This window comes from Camelus dromedarius, chromosome 10 (assembly GCF_036321535.1).
Source record: "Camelus dromedarius isolate mCamDro1 chromosome 10, mCamDro1.pat, whole genome shotgun sequence".
NCBI classification, from domain to species: Eukaryota; Metazoa; Chordata; class Mammalia; order Artiodactyla; family Camelidae; genus Camelus; species Camelus dromedarius.
In genome coordinates this window covers 40,803,928-40,830,201 of record NC_087445.1, presented here as the reverse complement: position 1 = coordinate 40,830,201, position 26,274 = coordinate 40,803,928, and the positions used below count along the sequence as shown (strand labels likewise).

At 39.0% G+C, this 26,274-nt stretch overlaps 1 protein-coding gene across 2 annotated transcripts in view; it reads right to left on the bottom strand.

Annotated features, from left to right (window-relative positions):
- The window catches only part of PCSK5 (proprotein convertase subtilisin/kexin type 5), a 413,695-nt gene that overhangs the window by 307,773 nt on the left and 79,648 nt on the right, over nucleotides 1-26,274 (bottom strand). For both annotated transcript variants that reach the window (XM_031449902.2, XM_010978064.3), the window contains exon 3: nucleotides 22,897-23,010. In XM_031449902.2, coding sequence (XP_031305762.1) covers nucleotides 22,897-23,010 — 114 coding nt within the window. The remainder of the gene's footprint in view (nucleotides 1-22,896; nucleotides 23,011-26,274) is intronic.

Genomic DNA, 26,274 nt, shown 5'->3' with positions numbered 1-26,274 from the left:
TAATAGAACATAAGCTTAATGTATTTAAATTTAACAGAAAGAACAGCAGAAATTTGGCCTTCAACAGTAACAGTGGTTCTCCTAATTTTTGTCTTCAAAAAAAAAAAGGCATTAAAGTAGATACCCTTAAAAGGACAAAAAGCTGTGTTAGTCTGTTGGAATTATATATAAAAATTAATGGGGTGTAGAGTCTCAAATAGTCTTTTCAGATTTTAACTTTGTTTTTCTCTGGATATATGGGATTACTGACTCAACTTTCTGAAAGGTTCTCACCATGTCCTCTAACAAGTCATTATCTCAAATTTACTTAGTTCTACAAGAAACCTGTAATAATTGTGATACAGCAACTCTGAGAAGAAGGATTATTATCAGTGTGTCAAAATTCTTATTCTTAAAATTAAGTGATCATATCAGAAGAGGTAGGGTGGTCAAAACTCACATGGTCATAATGAGTTGCAGGCAAATCTGAATTCACTTTGGCTTTCCTGTCAACGTAACAGCCCATTTGACACCCACAAGTCTTCTCTTTTCCCTGGTAACATATACATACATTCTTCAGGTGTAATCTAGTCTTTCTGTTTTTACATAATCAAAGAATAGGTTTTAAATTCACAGTGGACCCCAAAAATCAGTGTGCTGCTTAGAAAAAGAGAAAATTTCCTTAGTATCAACACATGCTGTTTATATTGTCAACTTTTTCTTTTTCCTACGTAGTACCAACGAATGACCCCAAAACTTAAGGGCTGAAAAAAATTATTACTATTATGGCTCATAGTTCTACAGGTTAGCAGGGCTCAGCTGGGTGGTTCTCCCTCAGGAGCCCCCGTGCAGTCACAGTCAGATGTCTACTAGGACTAGAGGCGTCTAGAGGCTTGACTGACATGGAGGTTTAAGACTGCTTCTTCAATTACATGAACAGCTGGAGGATTTTCAACCTTCTGTGTAAGATTCAGTTATAAGTGTGTACTTGTCCCAGCTGAGTTATCTGCAAGTCCCTCTGAAGGACATCTATCTATTGTATAATGATTTATCTCATAATAGTTAGAGGAATGTCAGTTACATTACCGTTTCTCTACATCTGTTAACTGTCAAAATATTTCATTCATTCACTTATGTTTTATTAGTTTGTTCTTAATATTCCAGTCTAATTAAATGCTTTCTAGATGCTAGTCTACATCAGGGAATGAGAAAACACATGGTCTGGACTTCACAAAGTTTACATTCAAGTTGGAGTAGACAGATAACAAACAGACAAATGAGATGAATAATATAATTCGAGATTCCGGCTGTAGTTATGACAGAAATAAAAAAGAGAACTTGGATTACAACAAGGGAAGTATGTTATTGAATTTATACCTTGAGTTCTTTACAATTTTGCTATTACTGAACTTTCACTCAACAAACACAGAAATTTCACTTTGAAAAAGATATTTATAAGTATCAGGCAATAAACCCCAGCCTTAGAAAAACAAGTTAGAGAAAAACTGAGATTCCAGACCTATTGTCATTTAAAATAAAAAAAAAGCAAATAAAACAAAAAAATATTTTCACATTTCAAGTAAAAATTTAAAACCAAAACATCTTCTAAGACCAAAAAAAAAAAAAAAAAAAGAAACAAAACCATATCAGTAAAGAGTGTGATACATGCTATTACTGTGATATATCCACAGAAAAATAAATCTACTTATGCTAGAGAGCAAAAACAATCTCACCTATGACAATCAGCCAAATCAATTCAGATAGCCACTAAAAAGCCTGCTTTCACATGGTTCCTTCTAGACTGAGTAAAAGTAATTGTCTGAATCTACCTGACATCTTTGCTTTCATTGTCCACTTTAAGATGTAAGCTAGTATAAAAATCTACAAAGTGGCTTGGAAGGAAAATGAAACATTTTGCTTGCATGCACAGGCCAGTAATATGTCTAGTGCTTCTTCTACTGCAAGCAAGTAGTAGATGCTTCCGAAAAGATGAAGGATTCCATAATACATTTGATTAGCTACTCAGTAACGGACCCTACAGAGAAGGCTGCCTCTTCCACCTGGTGAGATTCTCTCCAGAGCCTGAAGTATAATGAGCAAGAAAACAAAGTCATTTGTATCCTACACTAGGAGGTGTAATTGCAAATGTTTTTCTTATTAATAAAAAATGTTGAATCCTTTAAAGAATCTAACCAAGCAACATGGTTTAGTAACATCCTACAGAATTCCTTCTGTTAAATAAAAATAATAATTCCAGCAAAGTAGCTATCCGAACCTAGAGGCACAACTTCATCTGTAGGGCATGGACACTGAACATTTTCTATAGTAACTCTTACAAGGGCATATTCAGGGCAAACTGGAACACTGCTCTTGTAACCCAAGACACAATTCCTTTCTGTTCAGTAATGAAAGGAATAATGTTAACACAATTAAATTCAACAACAATGTTGCAGCTTTTCCACAGACACACTCAGCAGGACTACATACATATTTTAGAACACAGTTTTCCAAGCATCTGCGGTCCTTCCTGTAAAATAAGCAAGCTCTTCATGGGTAACTAATATAAACACTTCAAAGACAATCAAGGTCCACAACATTCCCACGTCTGACAGTGGTATGTTTTCCCCTTTGATTTAGGATAGGGATTTCCAAAGTGGAAAAAGTGGAGAAAGATGTTGAAAGACGTTGAATTAGAGCTGCAGAGATCCAAACAACTGCTCACCCACCAGGGAGGAAAACCTACCTCTTTCCATTACATTCTGCAGCACCTTATTTTCAGTAAAGGGGAAGAAAGCGTACAGTGAACAATAAAGAGACAGATCACTATATCCAAACAACTGTAATGAAAACAAACAAAAAAATAAAGCTTCCTTTAAAAAGACAGGCTTCATCTATAGATCCTAAAGCTATTTTCTAGTGAGGAAGAGTCTGTGTTAGTTTGGAATGTTTTCAGCTAAAGAAAAAGCAAGCCCAATGAACCCCAGTCAGTAAACTTACTTAATTATCACTCAAGAAATCAGGAAGCAGGGATCCCAAGTTTGGTGCAGTAGCTTAATGACATCATTAAGGAACCAGATTCTTTGTACTTGCCCAGCCACCATGCTTGCTGACCTCTGCCCCCTGAAAGTGCCTCTTGGTTGCAAGATAACTGCCACAGCTCTTTTATTACATCCCTCACCAGAATCCTAAGTAGGAAGGAAGGAAGAAATCACAACAGCCTTTTCCTCACAAGAGAAGACCCTCAGTATCAGATCCATCAGTAGATGTTTACTTATACTGACAACTTATTCACTGTTTATCTGAAATTCAGACTGAACTGAGTGTTCTGTATTTTTATTTACTAAGTCTGGCAACCCTTAGTACCACCAGTCTAACAAAAGGTAACTTTGTAGAAACATAATGATTTGTCTCCTAGATGGACCAGTTGTACCTATGCTTCTTAGGGAAGAATTAAAATTGCTATAGCAGAAATGCAAAGAGAAGGAATTATGCAATGTTCCCTTTTCTTCATGTTCACAATAGGCTCTGAAGAATCTAATCCTGGCCCCGATGAAATAATGAAAACCAGCTAAATCTCAATCTCTTCCCAAAACACATATAGATCAAATAGGAGAAAATATTACAATATTGATAACATATATCTGCATCGTAACTAGGGGAAAAAGAATATAATAAACCTCAAATTACATATAAATAGGAGGAAACACTTGAATGTTTTCTGTGGAGATGAACCAGCTCTGGAGATGACGCCACAGAAAAAGGTCAAGTGGAGACTAAGCAGGAAAGTAAAGCGGGAGCAGAATCCAGTGGGGGCAGAACACAGATTAAGTAACCACATAGTGCAAAGGAATAGAGATGGAAGTCTTGGAAGGCACCATTTCTGCAGGAGGGAGACAACTTGGAAGAAGCACTACTTGAAGAACTGATGGAGAAGGAGATAAGACAGAGATAAAAAGTGGAAATAAAGAAAAAAAAAAAAAAAAAGAAAGAAAGAGAACCACCGATCAGAAGACAAACTATCCTCCTTCAACTCCCTCCAAAAACACTGGTTGAAACAAATGAACTTCACTGCACCAAAACACTAGTGCATTGCTGAACTGTGGGACTTGTTAACAAACCATCCAAACGCCCCACTGCCTTCTATACACAACTGCTAGTAACAGTCTAAGAATATTCAAAGTGAACGAAAACCAGTAGACAAATATTCATTCATTGTTTCTACAAGAACAAAATACAAGATGAATCAAAATATTCCAGTGTTAAGAAATTCTACTCAAAAATCTGCAACAGAACAAAACCATAACACAACATCTGAACTGAAATGAAGGACACTAAAATAGAAATCTGCAGACATGAAAATATAGCTCAAATTAAAAGTTCAAAAATATACATGGACAGAAAAAAACAAAGATGTGAAACTAGAGTTGACTAAATCTTGGAAATAAATCGAAGACCAAATTATATTGGAAATAAAAACTAAGTTATAAAATGTCCAAGAGAGCACTGATTCAACCGATAATACAATCAGGAGCATTGAGGAGAAACATAAATACATGGAAAGAACAAAAATAAAGCAGAGGTCAAAAGGATCCAAGAGCAAGTAACTGAAAGAAAACGGGCAAAGAGATCCAATATACTTATAACCGTGTCTAATTTTTAACAGTACACTTTAAAGAAAAAAGTTCCCTGGGCCTCTAGACAAAAAAAAAAAAAAAAAAGTCACTTGCAAGGAAAGATAAATCAACCAAGGCACCCTTCAAGCATCAACGCTATACAAAATGTAAACAATTAAAAACTCAGGGAATACTACACTTGCAAGCCCCTTCTAGGCAGTCTACAGAGGATGTGCCTCACTCATCCAACCAAGATATGACTTGCAAAAGAACTGATAATGCACGTGAAATAAAGTTAATTGTAAATCTCAGAATAAAAGCAAAGGTGGGAACAAGGATGGAGAAGAGTAAGTATACGCTGTGTGTTCTGATAAAGTAGGAATAATGAACTTAAAATGGGAGGGAAATAGAAATGGGAAGATAGAATAAGTTAATAATCAGGTAGGTAAGGGTTAAAGGATATGGTTTAAAGTTGATAAGCCAAATACAGAAGCCTAAGCGAGAAAAAAGGGAATTGAGAGGATTTAAAGTTATTCATAATAATCACTAAAATAATAATATAAACTTTCTCCAAAGCTACAAGAAATTACTTTAAAAGAGCAAAAACAGATCACATAATGAAATACAGTAAAACACACACACACACACACACAAATCATATATATATATATACACACACATATATATATCAGAATATGACAATAATATGACAGAGTTGAGAATTTTTGGCTGTATCTATAAATGTAAACAAGAAGTCTCCACTAAAAGAAAAATGCATTAAAGTTGGCTCACAAGGCAGAATCTAACTTCTAATATAGAGTAATTCAAATGTCCCAGAATAAAGGGTGAAGGTACCGCAAATGACACTAAAGCAGGCATCGTGATTCTGACAGCAGATAAAACACACAGAAATACCATTTCTCGTCTAGGAAACTAGCCAAAATGCAGCAATGGACAATATGGCAAAGGTGAGGGAGCGGGTCCTCTCAAACGTGGCTGATGGGAATGTGAGCTGTCCTAGCCCCTGCTGAGGGGGATTAGGCAAGATGAAGTATTAAAACTACATTTGCTTCTACCTTTTGACTGAACAATCCCACAGTTAGGAATTTACTCTGAAAATATACCTCCAACTATGCATACAAATATATGCACAAAGTTATTTGGTATGGAGTTATTTGTAAAGACAAAATATTGACAACAACGTAACTGTGCATTCAATAAATTACAGTAACTCTCCCATAACACAGCTGCAAAAGGAGAATAAGGATCTCCATGAACTAATAGAGTTATTTCCAGGGTATATTAAGTGATAAAAGCAAAAAGGAAAAAAATTGCCTTTATAGTATTCTATGTATCTCATTTTGATATATATGTTTTACATACTCCAAAATAAAATTAAGTAAACGCGATTAAGCATATAAAGATGGGCAAAGGAGCTCTCAAACTGAACAGAACAGACACAAATTAATCTAACTGTGTATCAAATCAATGATATGACCTTTGAGGGGAAAAAGCATTTATTCAAGCAACTTTTGATTCAAGTCATCTAACTGCATTGCCTCAGTGGGATATGTTTTAAGAACAAAAAGAAATTGTGAATTTTACAAAAGTAGGTCTGTGGTTGGTGGTGATATTGGTGTAGTCATCCAACACTGTTTTGTGTGTACAGCAGTACCTTTGTTGACACTGATGACAACGATGATTCACTTTGCAGGGGAGGGGACAGAAATAGGAAATGGATTAAGAACAAGAAGAACCTGTGCTATAGGACTGGAATTGGAGGGGACATGGTGAATTCTAGATAGGTATTGCTCGGCTCTGTCCACTGAGAAAGGGCCTACAACCAAGGATACCCTTACTACCAGAATCCTGACGTTTAAATAGCAGTCCTCAATAAAAAAAAAAAAAATCATCCGTTTGGAGAAATGGCTATTTCTAGGTCTGAAAAGAGAAAAGACAAAATTTTGTTGTGTGGTAAAGGAGAAACTAAGCACTAAAAAAACCAGTTGGGTCTTCTGAGAAGGACACAGCAGTTAACGTGAAAAGCTGCCCACTCACCAAACTTGGCACAATTTAAGAACCAGAAACATATATATATAATGCCAATAATGAATCATTACATTTGAAAAGAATCCATGTGATCACAATGATATTAAAAAGCAAGAGGAATGAAGAAGGAATTACAGAATTAGAAAATCATCACTTTGTTTTTTTCTATATAAACATTTTTTATTGAGTTATAGTCATTTTACAATGTTGTGTCAAATTCCAGTATAGAGCACAATTTTTCAGTTATACATGAACATACATACATTCATTGTCACATTCTCTTTCGCTGTGAGCCACCACAAGATCCTGTATATATTTCCCTGTGCTACACAGTACAATCTTGTTTATCTATTCTACATTTTGAAATCCCAGTCCCTTCCCACCCCCTGTCCTCCTGGCAACCACAAGTTTGTATTCTATGTCTATGACTGAAAATCATCACTTTGTAACCACTAATCTAATGATTAATTTAGGCAGGAATCATCAACAGATGATCTTGTGGAAAAGACAACAGGAAACCAGATATTCCCAGACTCAGACTATTATTCCCTCAAAATCGTATTAATTAGAAAGATAACATGCCTCTTTACAATGGAGAAATCTAGCAGATACCTCAACCAACCAAGTAAATAAATTTAATACCACCAAAAATGGGACTTCCAACATTCTACCTTCTAATAAGAAGCACTGCAAAGGGTACAATATCATCTGGGTAGTTTTTGCACCAAAAATGTTTAATCTCTCCAAAGTCCTGAAAAACCATCAAACAGACCCAAAGTGTGAGTTATTCTACAAACTACCAGCCTGGGCTCATCAACATCGTCAACATGAAAGACCACTCCCCAGCGCTTCCCACCCCCAGGAGGGCAACCCTTCCAAATTAAAGGAGATAAAAGAGACGGAACAAATAACGTCAATGTATGATTTTGGGTTCTGGATCAAAAGGCACAGATCTATTAAAAATATTTTTGTCATTACTGGGGAAATTTGAATATAGAAAATAAATTGGCTAAGATCACTGTTAATTTTCTTAGAAGTGAGAATGGTACTATGGTTACACAGGAAAGTACCAGTCTTAGGAGAGCCATCCTGAATTATTTCGGGGTGTATCTTCACAATGTCTGTAACTTACTTTCAAAATTCAGGGAGAAAAAGTGTGTGTGAGTAAAGAGGTAGAGAATATTAATCTGGGATTAAGCTGAGGTGAATGGAATGGACGTGTTGCATTATTCTTTCAATGTGTCTATAAATTTCAACTTTCTCAAAACACTGGGGGTAAAAACATTACAGGCACAATTTTTTAAAAAAAATCAAAAGTTAGTCACAAACCATAGAGTTGATCCCTAAAAGTACTAACTACTATATGTACAATAGATAAACAGGCCCTACTGTGTAACACAGGGAACTACATTTATTATCTCATAATAGCCTATAATGAAATGATATGAAGAGGGGAAAAAAATCAAAATGTTAGGCCCTAAAGGGCACAGAGGCTAGAGCTCATGCCATAATGACGGACTTCAAGATGATACAGGAAGAGACTGTTGCCATCCAGCTGTACCAGGAGCAGGGGAAGCCAAGCCAGGGCCTGCAGACCACCCACTGCTGTGTCCACGGGGCAAACCGGCTGTCTCTTCTTGAAGGTTGTCTGGTGAGGGCTTTTCAAAGGCTGCCTGGCTGCCTCACTCACTCTGCCCATGGAACCTGCATGACAGGGATGCTCACTCTGCCCCAAGATTTCCATTGAAGTGGGATGACCCCCTTTCCTGAGTTTAGCATTGCTCTGTGGACGCTAGCTGCCTCTTACTCACTGCTTACACTCCCTTCAAATCACTTTTTCCCAGAGGTATCAGCAGACGAGGCTCAGTGGTCAGAAAACAAGAACAGAATCAGGAAGGACGTGAGGTCCACCACTTTCTTGTGGACCCCTAAGAATTTTTCTCAGAATACCAAAGCAAAGGCTCTTGTTTCTTCCATTAGATTTTGACTCAGAAGTACTGATGGTTATCTTGCAACCATGAACAGAAAGCTTATTTGAGAATGAAACCAACTGTTGGAGAGATCAGAGCTACTCTGGGTGAAAGAAAGAACTGGTCTCTTGGAGATGTGCTGTACCTCCTGGGTCACGTGAGGTACTCCCACCTGGAGTTACATGAACCAATAAATTCCCTCCCTTCTCCCACTATTTTTCCTCCCTCTACTTTTGGGCTGAATTTTCTAATCACTTACAATTCAAATGACCTCAATGGAAATTCACAACAGTTCATAAAACACATATTCTCTTGGACAAATAAATTAGAGAAACAGCTATTTGTTTACATTGACATGCCCCCTCATCAATTCACAAAGCATATCAGGATAATAAAGGCTCTGAGAAGTCCTGCTATAAGGAAATCTTTTTAGGTTTGTTCAAATCAGCATGTCCCAACCCAAATGACTCTGGAGATGCCAATGAGCCATCCTTGGAGGTAGTGTTCCATGGGAAACAATTTTTGTCATAATTGTGTGGAAATCATTCATTTGCCTGCAACGAAATTCTGTGATATGTTTCATTCAATTTCAGTATCATTTTGATTTCCATGTGAGGAACTTTGAGGTCCAGGTAATCAAGCCAAAGATGATAATTAAACATCAAAATGCTCACCTATGCTGTTAGGTATAACAGAAAGTTAGCTATTTCTCAGCTCACCTATGACCTGGTTAGTGAGCCAAGTATACAACTATTTCATACATGTATCCCCAGCAGACTTAATTATGCCTGATACACAGGAGAAGCTCAACACATATTGCTGAACAAATAAAATCATGACCAATTTACTTACTTCTGTGGGAATTACATTTCCTGTTGCTTTCCTTCACTTCCCCTCCTGTTACACATTGAATTAATACTTTTATTGAGCAGTCTGTGCTAACTCCTAGTTCTTACGTCCTGGGAGGATAGAACTAATTCAATGTTCATTAGTGTGTTCAACTAGTTTAAATGATTTGTTCACTGCACATTCCTTTTACCTGTCCTGAGGGAATCAGGTTTGATCATTATGGATCTCTTTAATCTTTCATTTTCTTGGACTAACTTCCACAATTAGAAATGTTTCTAGTCCTGCTGTACCTCTCTTTCAAACCAATAAAGAATGGCAAGTTTAACCCATTCTTTTCTAAAGCAGGCATATTAGGGGAAATAATTACACTATTGTGCATAGACCTAGCGGAGTTAGTTGCATCCCTTCAAAGTAGAATATTAATTTCCAGGCATCAGGTTGCTGGAGCAGATGGTTCTGCTCCCCCTCCATCTAGTACCTGTACAAGCTGGAGCAACACAGGTCTTTGTAATGTTTTCTGTCCTTCCAATGACAGCGCGGAACATGAAATGAGCTATCGCGTAAAATGACGATGGTGGAATAGACTTAAAATTATGTGATATGGAATATACAGATTTCACTTTTAAGAAACTGAGAATGGTTAATCATGAGAAGATTCTGATAGTCACTTAAAACTTCTGTAGAAAGAGAAATATTCTGAAGTAATTTCAAACAAGTAATGTGACCATGTGAATATATACAATTTTAATTATTTGCAGTCACCATGGTGCTTGGCATAACCTGGGATACTTTTACATATAGTGTAGGATAAAACCAATGAGGAATTCTGTTGGTATTGCTGGGAACAGGATTTTCAGTATGGGAAAAGATGCAGATGTAAGACTGATGAGGGTAAATAAACTCTGCAGAATTTATTTTAAATTGGAAATATGTGTATAAACTCATGGCATATTTTATGTATAAAAATATATATGTTTCCAACTCTGTTCAATCAAAAAGCCTAAAGAATAACCCAATAATAATGAGAATCTCTGTGCTCACATTGTGGTCTTGAAACATCAGTTTCAAAAAAAAAAAAGGCAACTGGGGGTCTTTGGTGAAATGGTTGATTCCATGTTTGGAACAGGAAATATACAAGATGTGTATGGCATAGCTTGTCAAGTCAGAAAAAGAATACTGAAGTCATACCAAAGGACCTAAGACATAAACTAAATGGGTTCCCACTGACCAAAGATGGGGCAATGTAGGCAAGAATAAGATTTATAACTTCACTGAAATAAAAATACATCAAATATATTCAAATCCATGAATCTGTAGTGAAGCCAGGAGAAAACCAGTCATTGGTGGCTTTTGGTGAATGTTAGGGAAGTAACTCCTAATAAATGACCCCTTTCCTGTAGGAGCTATACCTCGACTTTCTTTTTACTAAAGTATTTCTGCCAATAAATGAAGAAGGAATCCCAGAAAGAGAAGATTACTGTTTTGCAAATCCCAACGAATAACTGAAGGACACACAATGGTAGCTGCTAATACCAGAGTGACAAGCAGACATGATGTAGCTCCCGATGGAAAAACACTCCAACTAGGCAGTAAGTAGTCTCACACTCACCAAAATAAAAACTGAACTTAAATCTGATCAAGCCTTTAGCTTTTATTACTGATCAAATTATTGACGACACTGGGAATAGAAAGTGCTAAATGACCCCATGAGAAAGCAGCCAGCAAAATCTCGACCACAAGAAGCTCTAAATAACCTAGATTCTTCAACCAAACTTTTTCAAAGCAAAAAATAAAGATCTATAGAATAAAAAAGATTGAAGAGATAGACCAAGCAATCAATGTATGACTTATTTGGATCTTGACTCAAATTACAAAGAAAAGATCGAGTCAATAGGGAATATTTGAAAATTTAATGGATGTTGAACACTATCAAGAAACTATCATTAACTTTTTACATGTAATAACTATATTATGGCTGTCTTGTTTAAAAAAAAAAGGTTATCTTATAATAGAGTTACATACCATAATATTTAGAGATGAAAATGAAGTGTGTAAGTTGTCTTAAGATAATCAGAGTGAGGGGACACTAAGTGAACGAATATTGGCCTTGAGTTGGTAACTAATTAAGTCGATGATGGGGACATGGGTATTCATCAGATTATTCTCTCTACTTTTGTTTTAAATCTTCAAAAAGTTTCTATAATGTTTGCAGTGAAAGCTGGTGAAATAGAGATCAGGTGTGATCCTCCACCTGGAATCTAGACCACCAGGAGTGTATGGAGTGATAATGACACAAGTTTCTGCTACACTACAAGGAAGTGTTTTTGAACTGAACTGTTCATTACGGAAAGAAAGGGCTGTCTGGGTAGAGTATACTTCTGGTGACTGACAGTACAAGGTGGGTACTGAGCATGAGCTGAGGGCTTGCATTAAGTTATTTTTCAGGCCCATGCCCATCTGGTGGTCTCTGAGGGTTTTTTCCCCCCAATATCTTCTTCTTGAAGACAACCTGATTCAAAGTACTGATTGTAAAAACACACACAACGTTTGTTTCTGGGTGCCAGTGTACTGTGCATGGATGTGAAGCAGGAGGGCTAGGGCTACAGAGCACAAGCAGGAAAACAAAACAAGAACAGGCAAGGAAACATCTCAGCAGAACAGAATGATCCAAAAGAAACCAGGTACGCTGGTGTGTTTAACCTGCTACTGCTGAGAATCTCCCTGAATTTCCTTCAGTTCACTGAAACACAAGGATGGTTTCTCTTATCACTAGGTAAAAAACCTAAACATCAAGTTTTTAAGACACTAATTTAACAAAGCTTCAGGAAGCCACACAAAGAGATCATTAGGAGAAGACAGTCCTACGCTGCCTGTGCATAATTTTCTTTGCCTTGCTTCAGACATGCTAATTTAGTATGTCTGGATCAGAACTTCCATCCTGGTAGGCTTTTGACACGGGACAAAATTCCCTTCACCAGAAAACTAAACTAGAAAAGGAAGCCCCCTAAAGCTACATTTCTTCAAGTCTTTCAGATTATTCTGTAAATGTTGTACCAAATATTTGAATAGACACCACCCAAACTGACTATTTTTTTTTTCTTAGCACAAAGGAAGCAATTGGGTTTCTTATCAGATTCTTCTCCTTTTAATCAAGGAAAGAATGATCAGTGAATGCATTTTTTACTCTATCCACCATCAAGAATAGCACCTCTGCATTATGAACCTAATTTGATTCTGACCTGTGCAATTAAGTAATCAAGTCCTATTTCTGGAATTTATAGTTTTATTCTACTTGTCTCAGTATGATTGGACTTCATCTGGTGTGGAGCAGCTCCAAGTGCCTGCACTATTTGCATACTGGATTATCTTTCCTTAGTCTAGAATCCCACGCCCAAGGCTGAGATATTCTACCAAGGATTTGTTTTTTTTTTTTTAATTTGAAAAACTGGAGAAATCACAGGGAAGTGCATGTGCATTCTATTTGAAGATGATTAGTACTTTCTCCTCCCCAGGGAATTTAGGCATTTTTCTTCTTTCCGATTCTCCTCATCACTGGATTGTTAAGAACTATTTCTTTTATTCCATTAATTTCCTGGCCAAGCTCAATGCCAGCCAGTATTAAGGAAAAACAGCATTCCAGATGCCTCTGTCTCGGATAATTTTAGAATGTGAATTCTCAACACAGGACATTTGAAGGCACCATCACCTTTTAAGAATAGTCAAACTCAGTGCTGTGAATTTGGAAAATGATGATGTCTAAGGGACCGAGTCTCTCCTCATTTTATATCTACAAACAGTTATTGAGTACTTACTAAGAGAACCTTTGCAGAAAATGGGTTAAAATCAGCCCAAAATGTGCCCTGATCACTAGAATTAACCCCAATACTGGGTGAAAAGTAAGTGAGAAATGAGGAATTCAGGGGAACTGTTTGATAAAAAAAAATTTGAATCAACTCATTAAGAAGACAACCGCAGATAAAGTAAGCTCAAGAGTCAAGACTATCTGCTGACAAAAATGAATTACTACTTAAAGAAAAATCTTACTAAAACCTTGATAAAAACAACTTTGTTTCTGTTAACAGACCCTTCATCATGTTAGAGTTAGACCCAAAGTGACTCTTGGAGAGTAACGCTGAGAAGATGGGCTATCAGGATGGAATAAGTTATACTGTGCTCAAGGAAATTCACAAAGGTTATAATAATTTTCACCAGGCAATAATGAATATTATCATTATCTGAACCGATTTTTTGCTGGCCTCCTCTGTAAACACTTTGACTAGTCAGTTACAGGTTAACATAACACCCCTAATATACTGAGTTCCACAACAGCCATCATACGGGATAATGAAATCACGGTCAACATGAGTTAATCAGCAAGTTCCAACGAGGATTCTGCTATTGGTACTCTCAGTGGACTATCAACAACTGACTAGGCAAACTGACTATAATCACCCAAAACTCTGCCCATTAAATGCTCCACTCACTCTTCACTAAAGAAAGCACTGTTTACTATTGTATCCTTGTTGTCAAAAACACTGTAAATGCTGGGAAAAAATATATCTCTGCTAAATATGAATGAGTGAATGAATAGATGGATGGATGGATGAATGAATATCTGTCTCACAGGAACTTTCATTCAGTTTGGATATTCCAGGCTTAAAACAAATATGGACAACACTTGGGATTCAAGCTTACTTTTTCTTGGAATTCTCATTTATGAGTATTTTTCTTTGGTGTTAATTTATTCATTCAGTGAACACAAAGATTTAATAAAGGAGAAGCATTATTCCAGCTCAGCCACCATGTGTTTGCCTCCCTCAATACCCTTGGCGGGCATCTAGAAACTTAGATTTGGGGAGGGTTATCACCATGCCTTCATAAGTACGTCTCACTGTGCCTAAACGGGTTATGCCAAGAATATGGTTTATGCTCAACACCTTCTGAGAGTGTGGAATTTGGGCACATGAAGGGTACTGGGTACCTAACTGACTAACCCCCTGTAAAAGCCCTAAGCGCTGATTCCCTCACGAGCTCCCTGGTAGACAGCGTCTCACACATGTTGTCATAGTTCATGCTGGAGTGCAGCCCATGTGACTCCCCTGAGACAAGTCTCTGGGAAGTTTAAGTCTGGTTTCGTCTGGATCTCGCCCCGTGTGGCTTTTCTTTTTGCTGAGTTTGCATTGTATCCTTCCACTGAAATAAATCATAGCTGGATGATGAATCGTACGACTACTACATGCTGAATCGTACGACTCCTCTCAGTGGTTCACCACACCTGGGGGTGGTCATGGGGACCCCAAAACAGGGAACATGGTGAGATTGAAATAATAATGAAACAAAAGCATGATAGACAGAAGTCTAAAACTCACAGGGTAGGTCTGAGCTGGAAATCAAGACAGAGGCTCACTGGTGGTATGTGCCTCCCTAAGGCTCAACATCCAGTTCAACTTGCCAAGTGGAACTAGAGGAGGCTCAAGCAGGAACGAACTCAAGAAAGGATCTAGTCCAGATTCCTCATATATTCAGGTGAATTAAGGCGAAGAGAGCTAAAATACCCTTCCACAGGACACGGAGCTAGTTTAAAGCAAACACCACTCCACCAAAAAACCCACACCTCAACCCCCAGGAGTTCCTACCAGTAAATCACTTGCTGCCTGGCTGGGGTCCGTCCTCTCTCAGAAGACCTGCTCGTGTCAAGATGTGCCGCATGGTTGCAGATTTACACCATGTTGCATTTTCAATTAAAACAGCTAAATGGGGTGCTGTAAAGGGATGACTTCCAAGCTGCCAGGACAATAACGCCACCAACTCCACCAGATTTTATTAGAGTCAAATGACAGTAGAAGTCATTAGGAAAATGTGTGCCAACCACAGACACCGCAATGCCTCACTCTCTTGGAGAACTGAATACCATCCAGTTGGCTGCGGAAGAACCATGTGGCTTAAAATCATTTTTCACAATTACTATCCTCGCTAGTTCATAGTTCTTGGCAGATAGGCCCCACACGCATAGCCGAACTCAGCTAATTTTCACTCTGTTGATCAACCAACACGACTTTTTTTTTTCCCCTCAGAAAAACCACCCAGAGAGCTTTCAGGAGATCTGAGGTAGTGCATCCAAAAGTGAGCCCATTTGTGAAAGCCTGGCTTTAAAAAATGCGTACTAAACAGGCCACCCAATATTCATCACAAAAAGTTCTACTGTGCTAAGATGATGTGTTAAGAATACCCATCGAGGGGAGGGTACAGCTCAGTGGTAGAGTGCGTGCTTAGCATGCACCAGGTCCTGGGTTCAATCCCCAGTATTTCCATTAAAAAATAAAGAAAGAAAAATAAAGAAAAACCTAATTATCTATCCCCCCTTAAAAAAAAAAAAGAAAAAAAAGGTTAAAAAAAAAAACAAACAAGAATACCTGTCACACTCACTACTACATCCTTGAGAGTCAAAAAGCAAGATTTCACAGGCCATCTTTACTTTTCTCTTTTGAGTTGAGCTTCCCTTTCATAAGACATGGGGTAAAAAAAAATTAAGTTCTTTACTATGGGCTTCTCCAAAATCAGTACTAGCTCCTAACAGACAAGAAATACTGTACAATACTCCAACATGTTCCTAAGGCAATAAAATATTTACATGACTAAAGGAATGAAAGAGCTGGTCTATTAAACTTACATTTTCCTCCAAGTTTCATTTCCAGGTTGCCTTCTTGCAACTCTTCATCAATAGTCTGAGTATAAACTTCAGGTATGAATGTGTTTCAGGATGACTTCAAAAAACCTAAAATCTACTATAAATTGAATAATCCTTCCCACAAAGAGAAGCATCCTGCCAACAAGCAGGAACTTCCCCTTCCCCCACCCCCTTTATTTCAAATTCAGAATTTTCTGTAACTCTGTAGGGGATGAAGGAATACTATTAAGACAGTGCTCCTAAGGGGCTTCGACAACAGAGATAACATCCTACTCCTTAGATCGAAGGTGGGTGGATCAGCATTTGTGGTATTCTTTAAAAAATTTTGTATATCTTAAATATTTTACAATAATTAAAAAAAATGAACTCCCTAAACATGCTCCATCAACATTCCTAGACCCTTGAGGGGGCGTCTTAGCCTTGTTGTCCCTAGTGTCAAATCAAATTTTCTTTAGTGGGATCAAAGGGGTCCACTATACCATCAGGGTACATTAAAGCCATTTCTATTCCACCAAGTCCCCAAAGACTTGGCCAAATCTCCACAACCTTTCCTATCAGATATCCTTTGTCCGTGAAACATCTTGAAAGACTATATAAGCCAAGGGTATTTCTCAATCAGTGCAAGTAAAGTGAAAGTATCTTCTAACAGTAAAGCTGCCAGCTTTCCAAACAGAAAATTGTGTCAGTAAGAAAAGGGCATAGCTCATACAATTTAACAAGAAAAAACAAGCAACCCAATCCAAAAATGGGCAGAAGACCTAAACAAGCAATTCTCCAATGAAGAGATACAAAGAGGTACACGAAAAAATGCTCAGTATCGCTAATTATCTGAAAAATGCAAATCAAAACTACAATGAGGTATCACTCACACCAGTCAGAATGGCCATCATTCAAAAGTCCACGACTGATAAATGCTGAAGAGGATGTGGAGAAAAGGGAACCCTCCTACACTGCTGGTGGGAATGCAGTTTGGTGCAGCCATTATGGAAAACAGTATGTAGATTCCTCAAAAGACTAAAAACAGACTTACCATATGATCCAGCAATCCTGCTCCTGGGCACATATCCAGAGGGAATCTTAATTCAAAAAGACACCTGCACCCCAATGTTCACAGCAGCACTATTTACAATAGCCAAGACATGGAAACAACTAAATGTCCATCAACAGATGACTAGATAAAGAAGCTGTGGTATATTTATACAATGGAATACTACCCAGCCATAAAAAATAATAATGTCATTTGCAGCAACATGGATGGACCTGGGGAATGTCATTCTAAGTAAGTGAGAAAGAGAAAGAAAAATACCAGATGATATTATCTGTATGTGGAATCTAAAAAAAAAGGCAAACGAACTTATTTACAAAACAGAAACAGACACACAGACATAGAAAACACACCTACAGTTACCAGTGGGGGAAGAGGGTAGGAAGGGATAAATTGGGAGTTCGAGATTTGCAGATACTAATATATAAAAAATAAACAAGTTCATACTGTATAGCACAGGGAACTATATTCAATGTCTTGTAGTAGCTTATGGTGAAAGAATGTGAAAACGAATATGTGTATGTTCCTGTATGACTGAAGTATTGTGCTGTACACCAGAAACTGACACAATATTGTAAACTGACTATACTTCAATAAAAATTTTTTAAAAAACTAAAAAAAAGAAAAAGAAAAGGGTGTAAGATCAAGAAAAACAAGTTAAATTGACCAAGTGCATTTTAAAACATCCCGTAAGTTTAAAAGCCCCCCTTCTCCCAACTGATAATGGGAATGCAGAGGACAGCTGTGCTTACAGAAACCTCCTGTCTGAAACATGGTAGAGCACCAGGATTTCAAAGTGGTCCTGAGACCCCAGCAACAGCATCAACTGGTGACTGGTTAGAAATGCAAATCCTCACATCTCCGCTCGGGGGCGTGGTGGTGGGGGGCAGGCAGCAATCCTTCCTGGTGATTCTGATGCCTGCTGGTTCGAGAACCAGGGACAGACAAGTTGGAAATAATTGGGTCTGAATACCAGGATCTGTCCCTGGTAAACAGTGTGCCTTTGGACACATTACTATTCTGTGCTTTCATTTCTTCAGTGTAAAATGAAGACGATAAAAGTTCCCAACTCACTGGAACACTGCCAAAATTTTACGTGTATTATTTTATTGCCAAAGTGTTTGACACATAATAAATGTGAGCAATTATTTTCTCTCCTATGAAGATCATCAGATACCCAGTTTACTTATCTATTTATCTGATTAGCATTTACTGAGAATTTACCAGAGGCGGGCAGTGAGTAACTCAGGACTCCTGGCTGCAACACTTAGTGGTCTTGACTGCACACAAGAATCACCAGGGAGTTCTGATGAAATTCCACTGCCTGAGCCCTGCTCTATACCCAAAATAAGACTCTCTGATGGTGGGACCCAAGCCTGGATAGGCTTTTAAAACTACTCAGGATGTTTTAATGGAAGAAGCAAACCTGCAATCAAAAATTATAGCCCAAAACAATCTGATGGTTGCCGGCGAAAGTGGGTAGGAAGGGATAAATGGGGGAGTTTGAGATTTGCAAATGTTAGCCACTATATAGAAAAATAGATTTAAAAAATTTCTTCTATATAGCACAGGGAACTATGTTCAATATCTTGTAATAACCTTTAAGGAAAAAGAATATGAAAACAAATTTATATATACATCTGCATGACTGGGACACTGTGCTGTAGCCCAGAGACTGACACACTGTCAGTGACTATACTTCAATTAAAAAAAAAAAATTATAGCCCAAAGTCCAAGGAGCAGTAGCTGGATGTGTGCATGTGATCCCAGAGGAACATTCAGGGAGAAGCCGCTTCCCCAGCGAACTATCATTGGCACCTGGATACTCCTCTCCTGCTTTGCTGATCTTCTTAGAAGCACGAATCACATTTCCTTAAATCCTCAGTATTGCCACCACGCTGGACAAAGAGTAGATGCCGAAGTTGGTCGATGGAACGGGAAGTGAGCTCCGTTTCTAGGACTGGGCCCTCCCCACTCCTGGGCACCAGAGTGTAGTGTTTCAGGACAGGGGAGTAATTAGACAGCCATCATCTCCATAACAAACTCTTGCAAATGCACCTTTCCCTGAACACACTGCCCAAGCCTCAAGGCTGGATGTAAGGGTTTCACATACTGGCTTCCAAGGGGAGGAGCGACAGGGGCAAAGCTTTTAAATTAATTAAAAGAGACACTCAGGCACACTTCATGCCATTCTTTAATCTCCATTCTCCTGTGATAAATATAGAATGACAGGACCAGGCCTAGGCTAACGAGCTGAAGGCAGGACCCTACAGGGGCTCGCCAAGCAGCCCTCAAAAACACTGCAGCAGAGCCCAGGGCTGAGAAAAAGGAAGAAGGAAACCAACATCTTGCCTCAACTCTGTCCCTGACGTGTCACCGGAGTGCGCCAAACGATGTGCCCACTGGACATGTGATCACATCCTTCTTCAACACAGAGCAATGAAAATAACAGATGCAAAAGAAACCCACATGCATTGTAATTTAAAAGAGAATAAGAATGATTATAATGGATTGAGAATTTTCTAGAGTTAGGCCCTGTGCTAAAGGCTGTCCATGCAGTATTGCATTTAATTATGGTAACCAGCTGCCCGACCATCCTCGCCTCCTAGTCTACACACCCCTTGCAGTGCATACACGTGACCAACAAAAAAATTACAGAAGTAATCGAGAATTCTGAAGTTAGATCATAAAAGACATCACTGTGTGCGACATGACCTCTTAAATCACTTGTCCTGAGGAAAGCCAGAGCCACGTTAACTGGACAGTCAGGCAGCCCCCTGGTGAGGCCCACGTGGAGAGGAACCAGTCAGGTGACGAGGCCACCTGGGAAGTGGATCTTCCAGCTCCAGTCACGCCTTTGAGACTTCCAGCAGAAGCCCCAGACATCACAGAACAGAGAAGTCATCACGACTGGGCCCTGTCTGAATGCCTGACCCATGGAACCCATGAGGTCATTGCTTTAGGAACTAATTCCGGGGTGAGGGGGTAGAGCTCAGTGGTAGAAAGCATGCTTAGCATGCACGAGGTCCTGGGTTCAATCCCCGGTACCTCCACTAAAAATGAATACATAAATAAAGTCATTGGCCCATATAAAACAACAACAACAACAACAACAACAAAGGACTAAGTTCTGTGATTTGCTCGCCAGCAAGAGCTAACTCATACATAAATGCTAGAAACTCGTAGTTGACAAGAGTCTGAGTGGTTCAATCGTGGGCACAATATTGATTTTCACAATAAGTGAAATAATGGGGACTTCAATCCATGTTTGTGGATTTTTGAAGTTCTGGCTCCTAGTCTATCACTACTCTTGACAGATAAACACATGGTGTGTAACACATTTCCCACCCCTTTTATTAAGGGAAAAGTAATTATTTAATAGGAAGCTCTGAAGCTCTTTGGTTGTCCCCAAGATACTCTGCCCATCCTACCTGGCATCCACCATTCTGCCTTGTATTTTAGCCATTTCTCCATGGAAAGCTTAGAAGCTCCTGGAGGGCTGGAGTGGTGTCTTCTTTAAGCCAGCGCTTGAGAATAGTAGAAGGCTGGGGGTAGGATGCCACGTAACCCCATGGACTCCCATCAGCCTGCCTCTATGGCATCTGCCACTTTCAGGCTGGGTGATTTTCGGCAAATTACTTAAATATGATGAGCCTCAGATTCCTCACTCTTAAAACACCTAGCCAATATCAACACATGCTTTTTGTTCACACTACGTTAGAAAAATATTGGCACATCCCCTGGCCCGTGGTAAGTGCTCAATAAATGTTACCTAGTTGAATTATAATCAAATACGTGCTGAAAAACCTCCAACATTTTACATGGCCCAACAAAAGCTCCTACCTCAACCTTTCCTCATATCGAAAGAGAATTTCCAAAGAAACAGCAGTGGGTCTTGGGAATGAGGAGATCTCACTCCACAGGCACTGAAACTTTGCAGTCACCTTGGCCACGGTCGCTACCACCACCCCGCCTGCCCTGCTGGAGTGATGAGAGATCAGGGAAGGCTGCTGCAGTGTACTTCCACTGACAGTGGGAACTGCGCAGACTGCAGTTTGTCTCTTTCTTCCAAAAAGAAATGTTAGGGCAAAAAGGGTCTCACTCCCTCTGGTCTACAACAGGGGTGCAGAGGGATTTTGCTTCCATCCTATCTCCTAATCCCATTATATTCTCATCACCTCGTCCGCACAGCCAAAGCTCCTTAGCTCCTGCCAACACTCTCTCTAACGCCTTCCCTTTTGGTTCACTTGTTCTTGGCCTTGGAGCTAATAAGCTGTCAAGAGTCTTACTGTCCCCTCAGGTGATTTCTACTCAGATGTCTTGTCTAGAGTCCCACCTGCCTGTGAACTTAGCTTTATGGCTTCCTTTTATTCCTTTACGCATGAAAGAGTTTCCAGTGTAAAATTCTGTTGGGGGTCCAAAATATTTCCACACCTTCCATTTCTGGGGAAGACGAAGGAAGGAAAGGGACACTGGGAGAAACACTAGCCACATTCACTTATCTCCAAATAAACACAAATTCCTAGTGTTGCTAGGTGCTAGGTTAGGTCCTTGGGTGCAGGGGTGGAATATAAGTGACCTCTTCTCCACAATGTAGCAGAGGAAATTTTAAAATATACTAATAACTATGAAACAAAGTGCCAAGGGAGGCAGTGGTAGAGGGCCCAGGAGAGCAGAGGAAGGACGAGTGCTGACAGGTGAGGACACGGGAGATGTGGGCCTGCCAGTCTTGGGCGTCGGCCCTGAGGGAGAGAGAATCCTGACCCTTTTCCTGGTGGAAAAGGATGAGACCACCTCCAGCAGGAAGAATGAAACACAAGGAGGCAGAAAAGCACGAGGTAGGTCTGTGAAATGTAATGAACTGGTAGAGAAGCAGGGTCAGGGACCACAAAAAATAGATCAGGGGGAAATACACCGGAAACAATTAGCAAGAAAGATGTTCAAAACAAGAGAAAAGTGAAGGTCTTTTTGCAGCTTATAGAGCAAATTAGTGACATATGGATTTCACGATGAAAAATATTCTAATTACGTTTTCAGGGATCATGAACATAAAACCCTAGGACTAAAGTAGTATCCTTTCAAAGGAAGCGACATCAAGTGAACTGGTACTTCATCCTCGTCACCACGCGGAGTTTCCCTCACCAAAAGTTTTTGCCTGAACCACTGAACCAGCTACAAGGCAAACACTTTCCAACTGTTTTTTTTTTTTTTTCCCTAGTCTCGTTTTAAAAATTGTGACCAAAACTGAGAAGGCACATTGAGACAATTAAGGTCAACAGTCTGTTACCTACCAGCAGAGTCACTTCAGTGATTTCCAAGAGCCAGTAGCCTTTAGCCAGACTGGTTTCAGGGTGGAGTAAACATGTACCAGAGGTGACCACAACTACTGATAGGTCCAAGGGTATCTGACCTTACTGTATTTCTCTATCCTCTGGCCCCAACTTAGACAGCTACTACAGAGTAAGACCTCAAACATAAACACCGTGAGTCAGAACTTCCTTCTCCTTCTCCTTAAAACCAAAGAGCTAAGTTCCAAAAAGATCCAGAAAAAAAAAACAGCGTGCGCCATCAACCAATCGCCAACGGTGGGTCTTGAAACGGGAAAAAGTCCCTGGTCACTGCTTCTGGGTCCTCCCAGTCCCAACAGACATTCCTGGCACAACACAGCACCAGACGACATGGCCTCAGGCCAGGCGAGCTCACCATATACCACATGCTCGGCCACTTGGGATCGTTGAAGTAAGTAGACTGGGCACGACTGAAGTCATAATCCCTCTTGGTCCGTTTTTTTACCACTTGCTGTTGGATCCACTCCACCTGCCAAGAAGGACATTTGGTGAGTGTTCAAGTTCCATCAGGGGTGACACAACAAAAATGACAGTCTGAGACATTTTGTATCCTGAGTCAATTCCATTTAAGTCAGAGGTTTCATTCTGGCAACTAGAGTCTCTTGAGTCCAGGGGCACAGAGATTCCCTACAAACTGAGTTCCATTTGATTTTTAATGCAGGTAGGCTTTTTAGTCTTTTAGCACTGATCATTCATATTTCTCAACAACATGCTAACCCTTTAGCTTTTTTCAGAAAGCAGTTTCCTCATGATTCATTGCAAATTGACTGCGTTTATTTTTAAAGCATCTGTATCTTATATGAAGGGCTAAAGGTCCAGATAATAAATCTTTTGGGCTTTGCAGGTGCTATGATTGCTGTTGCAACTATTCACGCTATCGTGGTAGCACCACAGACAAAACATAAACAAACAGGTATGATTGTTCCAATTAAACTTGATACACAAAAACAGGTGGCAGGCTAGACTGGGCCCACAGGCCACAGTGTACACCAAAAACTTCAAATGTTCTGGGATTACACATCAAATTAAAAAATTATCCTGGGGTCAAATGTGCTAAGATCACAAATTTTGTTTAAAACATGGCTATCCACAACACAGTGCGGAAGAAAAAGCATTATTTATGTAATCAGAAAACCAAAGCCCTAGACCTGTTTCTGGCACAAAAATTGGAGAAGTCACTCAATTTCCTGAGCCGTAGGCTCCTTGCCAGCTACAAAATTCAAAGCCTCTACACGTGAGAAAGTCTTAATATTCAGCTGCAACTTTTGCTTAAACAAAGCAACTGGGAACTTTGAGTTTAATACAGAATTGTAACCTAAATAGTATGAGTATGAAAGGGGTGTTTTTTTTTAAAAATTGGTAATCATTATGGCAACATAAAAATCAGTAAGTTTCATTTTGAATGAAACATGCAAATGCAGTACCGGCCTTGGGGGCATTCTACAATTTATTCCTAGATCCTCCTTTGTTTGATTTCTTCTGGTCATAGCTAATTTAGTCATAATACTCTAAAATGTTCTGTTCCACCATGTATCTCTACTCTCCATAAAGGAATTAAAAGTCAAGGCAGGAGGGAGACTGTGGTCCACTACTGTGATTCCGTATCCACCCATTCAATAAGATTTCAAAACCTCTCTTGCCTACTTCAAAGATTACTGGAGGGGAAGGAATATTTAAGGACTGATTAACAAGCTCAAAATGCATAGCTATAAACAAGGTACTAAGGCCAAAAGCCCAACTAATAAATTTTTATGATTCTCATATTGGGAAATACTATTCAACAAGAATACTGGTACGCAAGATGAATTTAAATAGTGAATTCCTAGTTACATCACTAACAAGGCAAACTGAATCACACAGCCCCCTAAATAATATGCGATCTATTTATGATTAGGATCACAGCTAAGCATCCTACGGGGTGCCTTCTCTGATAGGTAATTTAAGCAAAATTATCAGTATGGAAAAAAGTCAATAAATGAAAAATAATACCCTGGAAAGTGAAAATTTTCTGTTCCTGTTTTAATTCACCCAGACCAAGTGACTCTGGCACTGAATCATTCTACATCTGTCTCACACACACAGACACACACACACACACACACACACACGTGCACGCTGGATAAATGTATTACATGTTATTTCTTTAAACTATCGGACAAGAGTTGTCAGGGTAAGCTAACAGGGATCTTGTTTCTTTAATTCTAGAGACTGCTGTTTAGAAATCACACTGAAACTAATGTGGCATGAAAAATGTGTGTAATTTTTTTTTAATGAACAGAGTAATTTTTAAAGTGACCATGTTTCTAAAAATACAGGACAAAATCAATCTTTTTCTCAAAGTGGAGCAGCAAGCATTAGCATGCACTATTTTTTCTATTTCCAGGAAACACTGTAATCTCTTTCAAACAGTCCAAGGAAGGAGTTTCATTTATTCCTTTATTCATTCAATAAGTAGTAAGTGCCTATTCAATCCAAGACACTGTGCTAAGACTATAAAGATGAGTAAGAATAATCGTTGCCTTTGAAGGACTTAATGCTACCAAGGAATATTTAACAGGTATTCTCTAATTCTCCACTTCAAAAAAATGTCATTATTTTCATGAATGACATCTCATGCAGGAGCTATCACTGTATTTAGAGCATTTCTGAAACTTTTGACTATGCAAATTGCATTTACAATCCTCACAGGACTGTCTGTAAGACTTATCCCAGTAAGACTGAACTAGTTCATATTTGCACGCTTTGTAAAAGAAGGCTGCAGCTCTGTTTAGACAGAATTCTTTTCAAACTCCTTATATATTGGCAGTGTTCGTTCCTAACAGAACCTCCATAAATCCCAAACTGTCAACATGCATGTGCTCACAGATCAGAAGGTGTCAGATCTCCCCACATGGACTCAGGAGAGACTGCTAACGATCAAGGCCAGGCTATAATGGGATGGGATGGATAACTGTATCTACAATGACCCTGTAAGTCCATACTTCTCCCTGTGCACGCATGCACAGGCACACACATGTGCACACATACACAAAGATGAATGGTCTAAGTACATGAGAAAATCAAGTGACAGCCACTTTCCTAGATGAACTCTAGGTTCTAAAATAGAACAAAACATCTTACCAAATAGCATCTCTTCTGTAATTTTACCAAACAAAAATGCACAGTTACAGGGCTTTGTGGCTGGAAGGTAACACAACAAGTTGGCATCTACACTTGACTCTAAGTCACTCTGTCTGATCACAGGGATGCAATACTCAAGAAAAGTACAGCTCAGTTTTTTTTAGTGTCAGATACCACATACTTTGCTCTGGTGCTTTATGAGTGAGTCTATAGCCTTTCATTTTTTGGAAAGCGGGAAAAAGCACCTTTCAGGTCGGAAGATTTCTATGACTGGAAAGACCATATTTATATTTTTAAACCATTATCCATATGTCTGTCCTTGAGCCCTTAAAGAAAAGCTCAGAGGTAATGCATTATACAGATTTCATTTCTTGCCAAGGAGACCAACGCAAAGAGAAGATATTTTGAAATTCATTTTCATACAACTATGCCCAGGAAAAAAAGGGAAACTGTGTGGTTTCCCTCACTGTTTAACTTTGAAAAGTTCTATTTCCTATATGTTGAGGACCTACATTTAAGCCAGAATATTTGGACCTTTGAACTCAGCGATGCATCCTCCATTAGTTCTGCCACACGTGTGGCAATTTTAAGGACGCGGCCTCTACTCACAGAG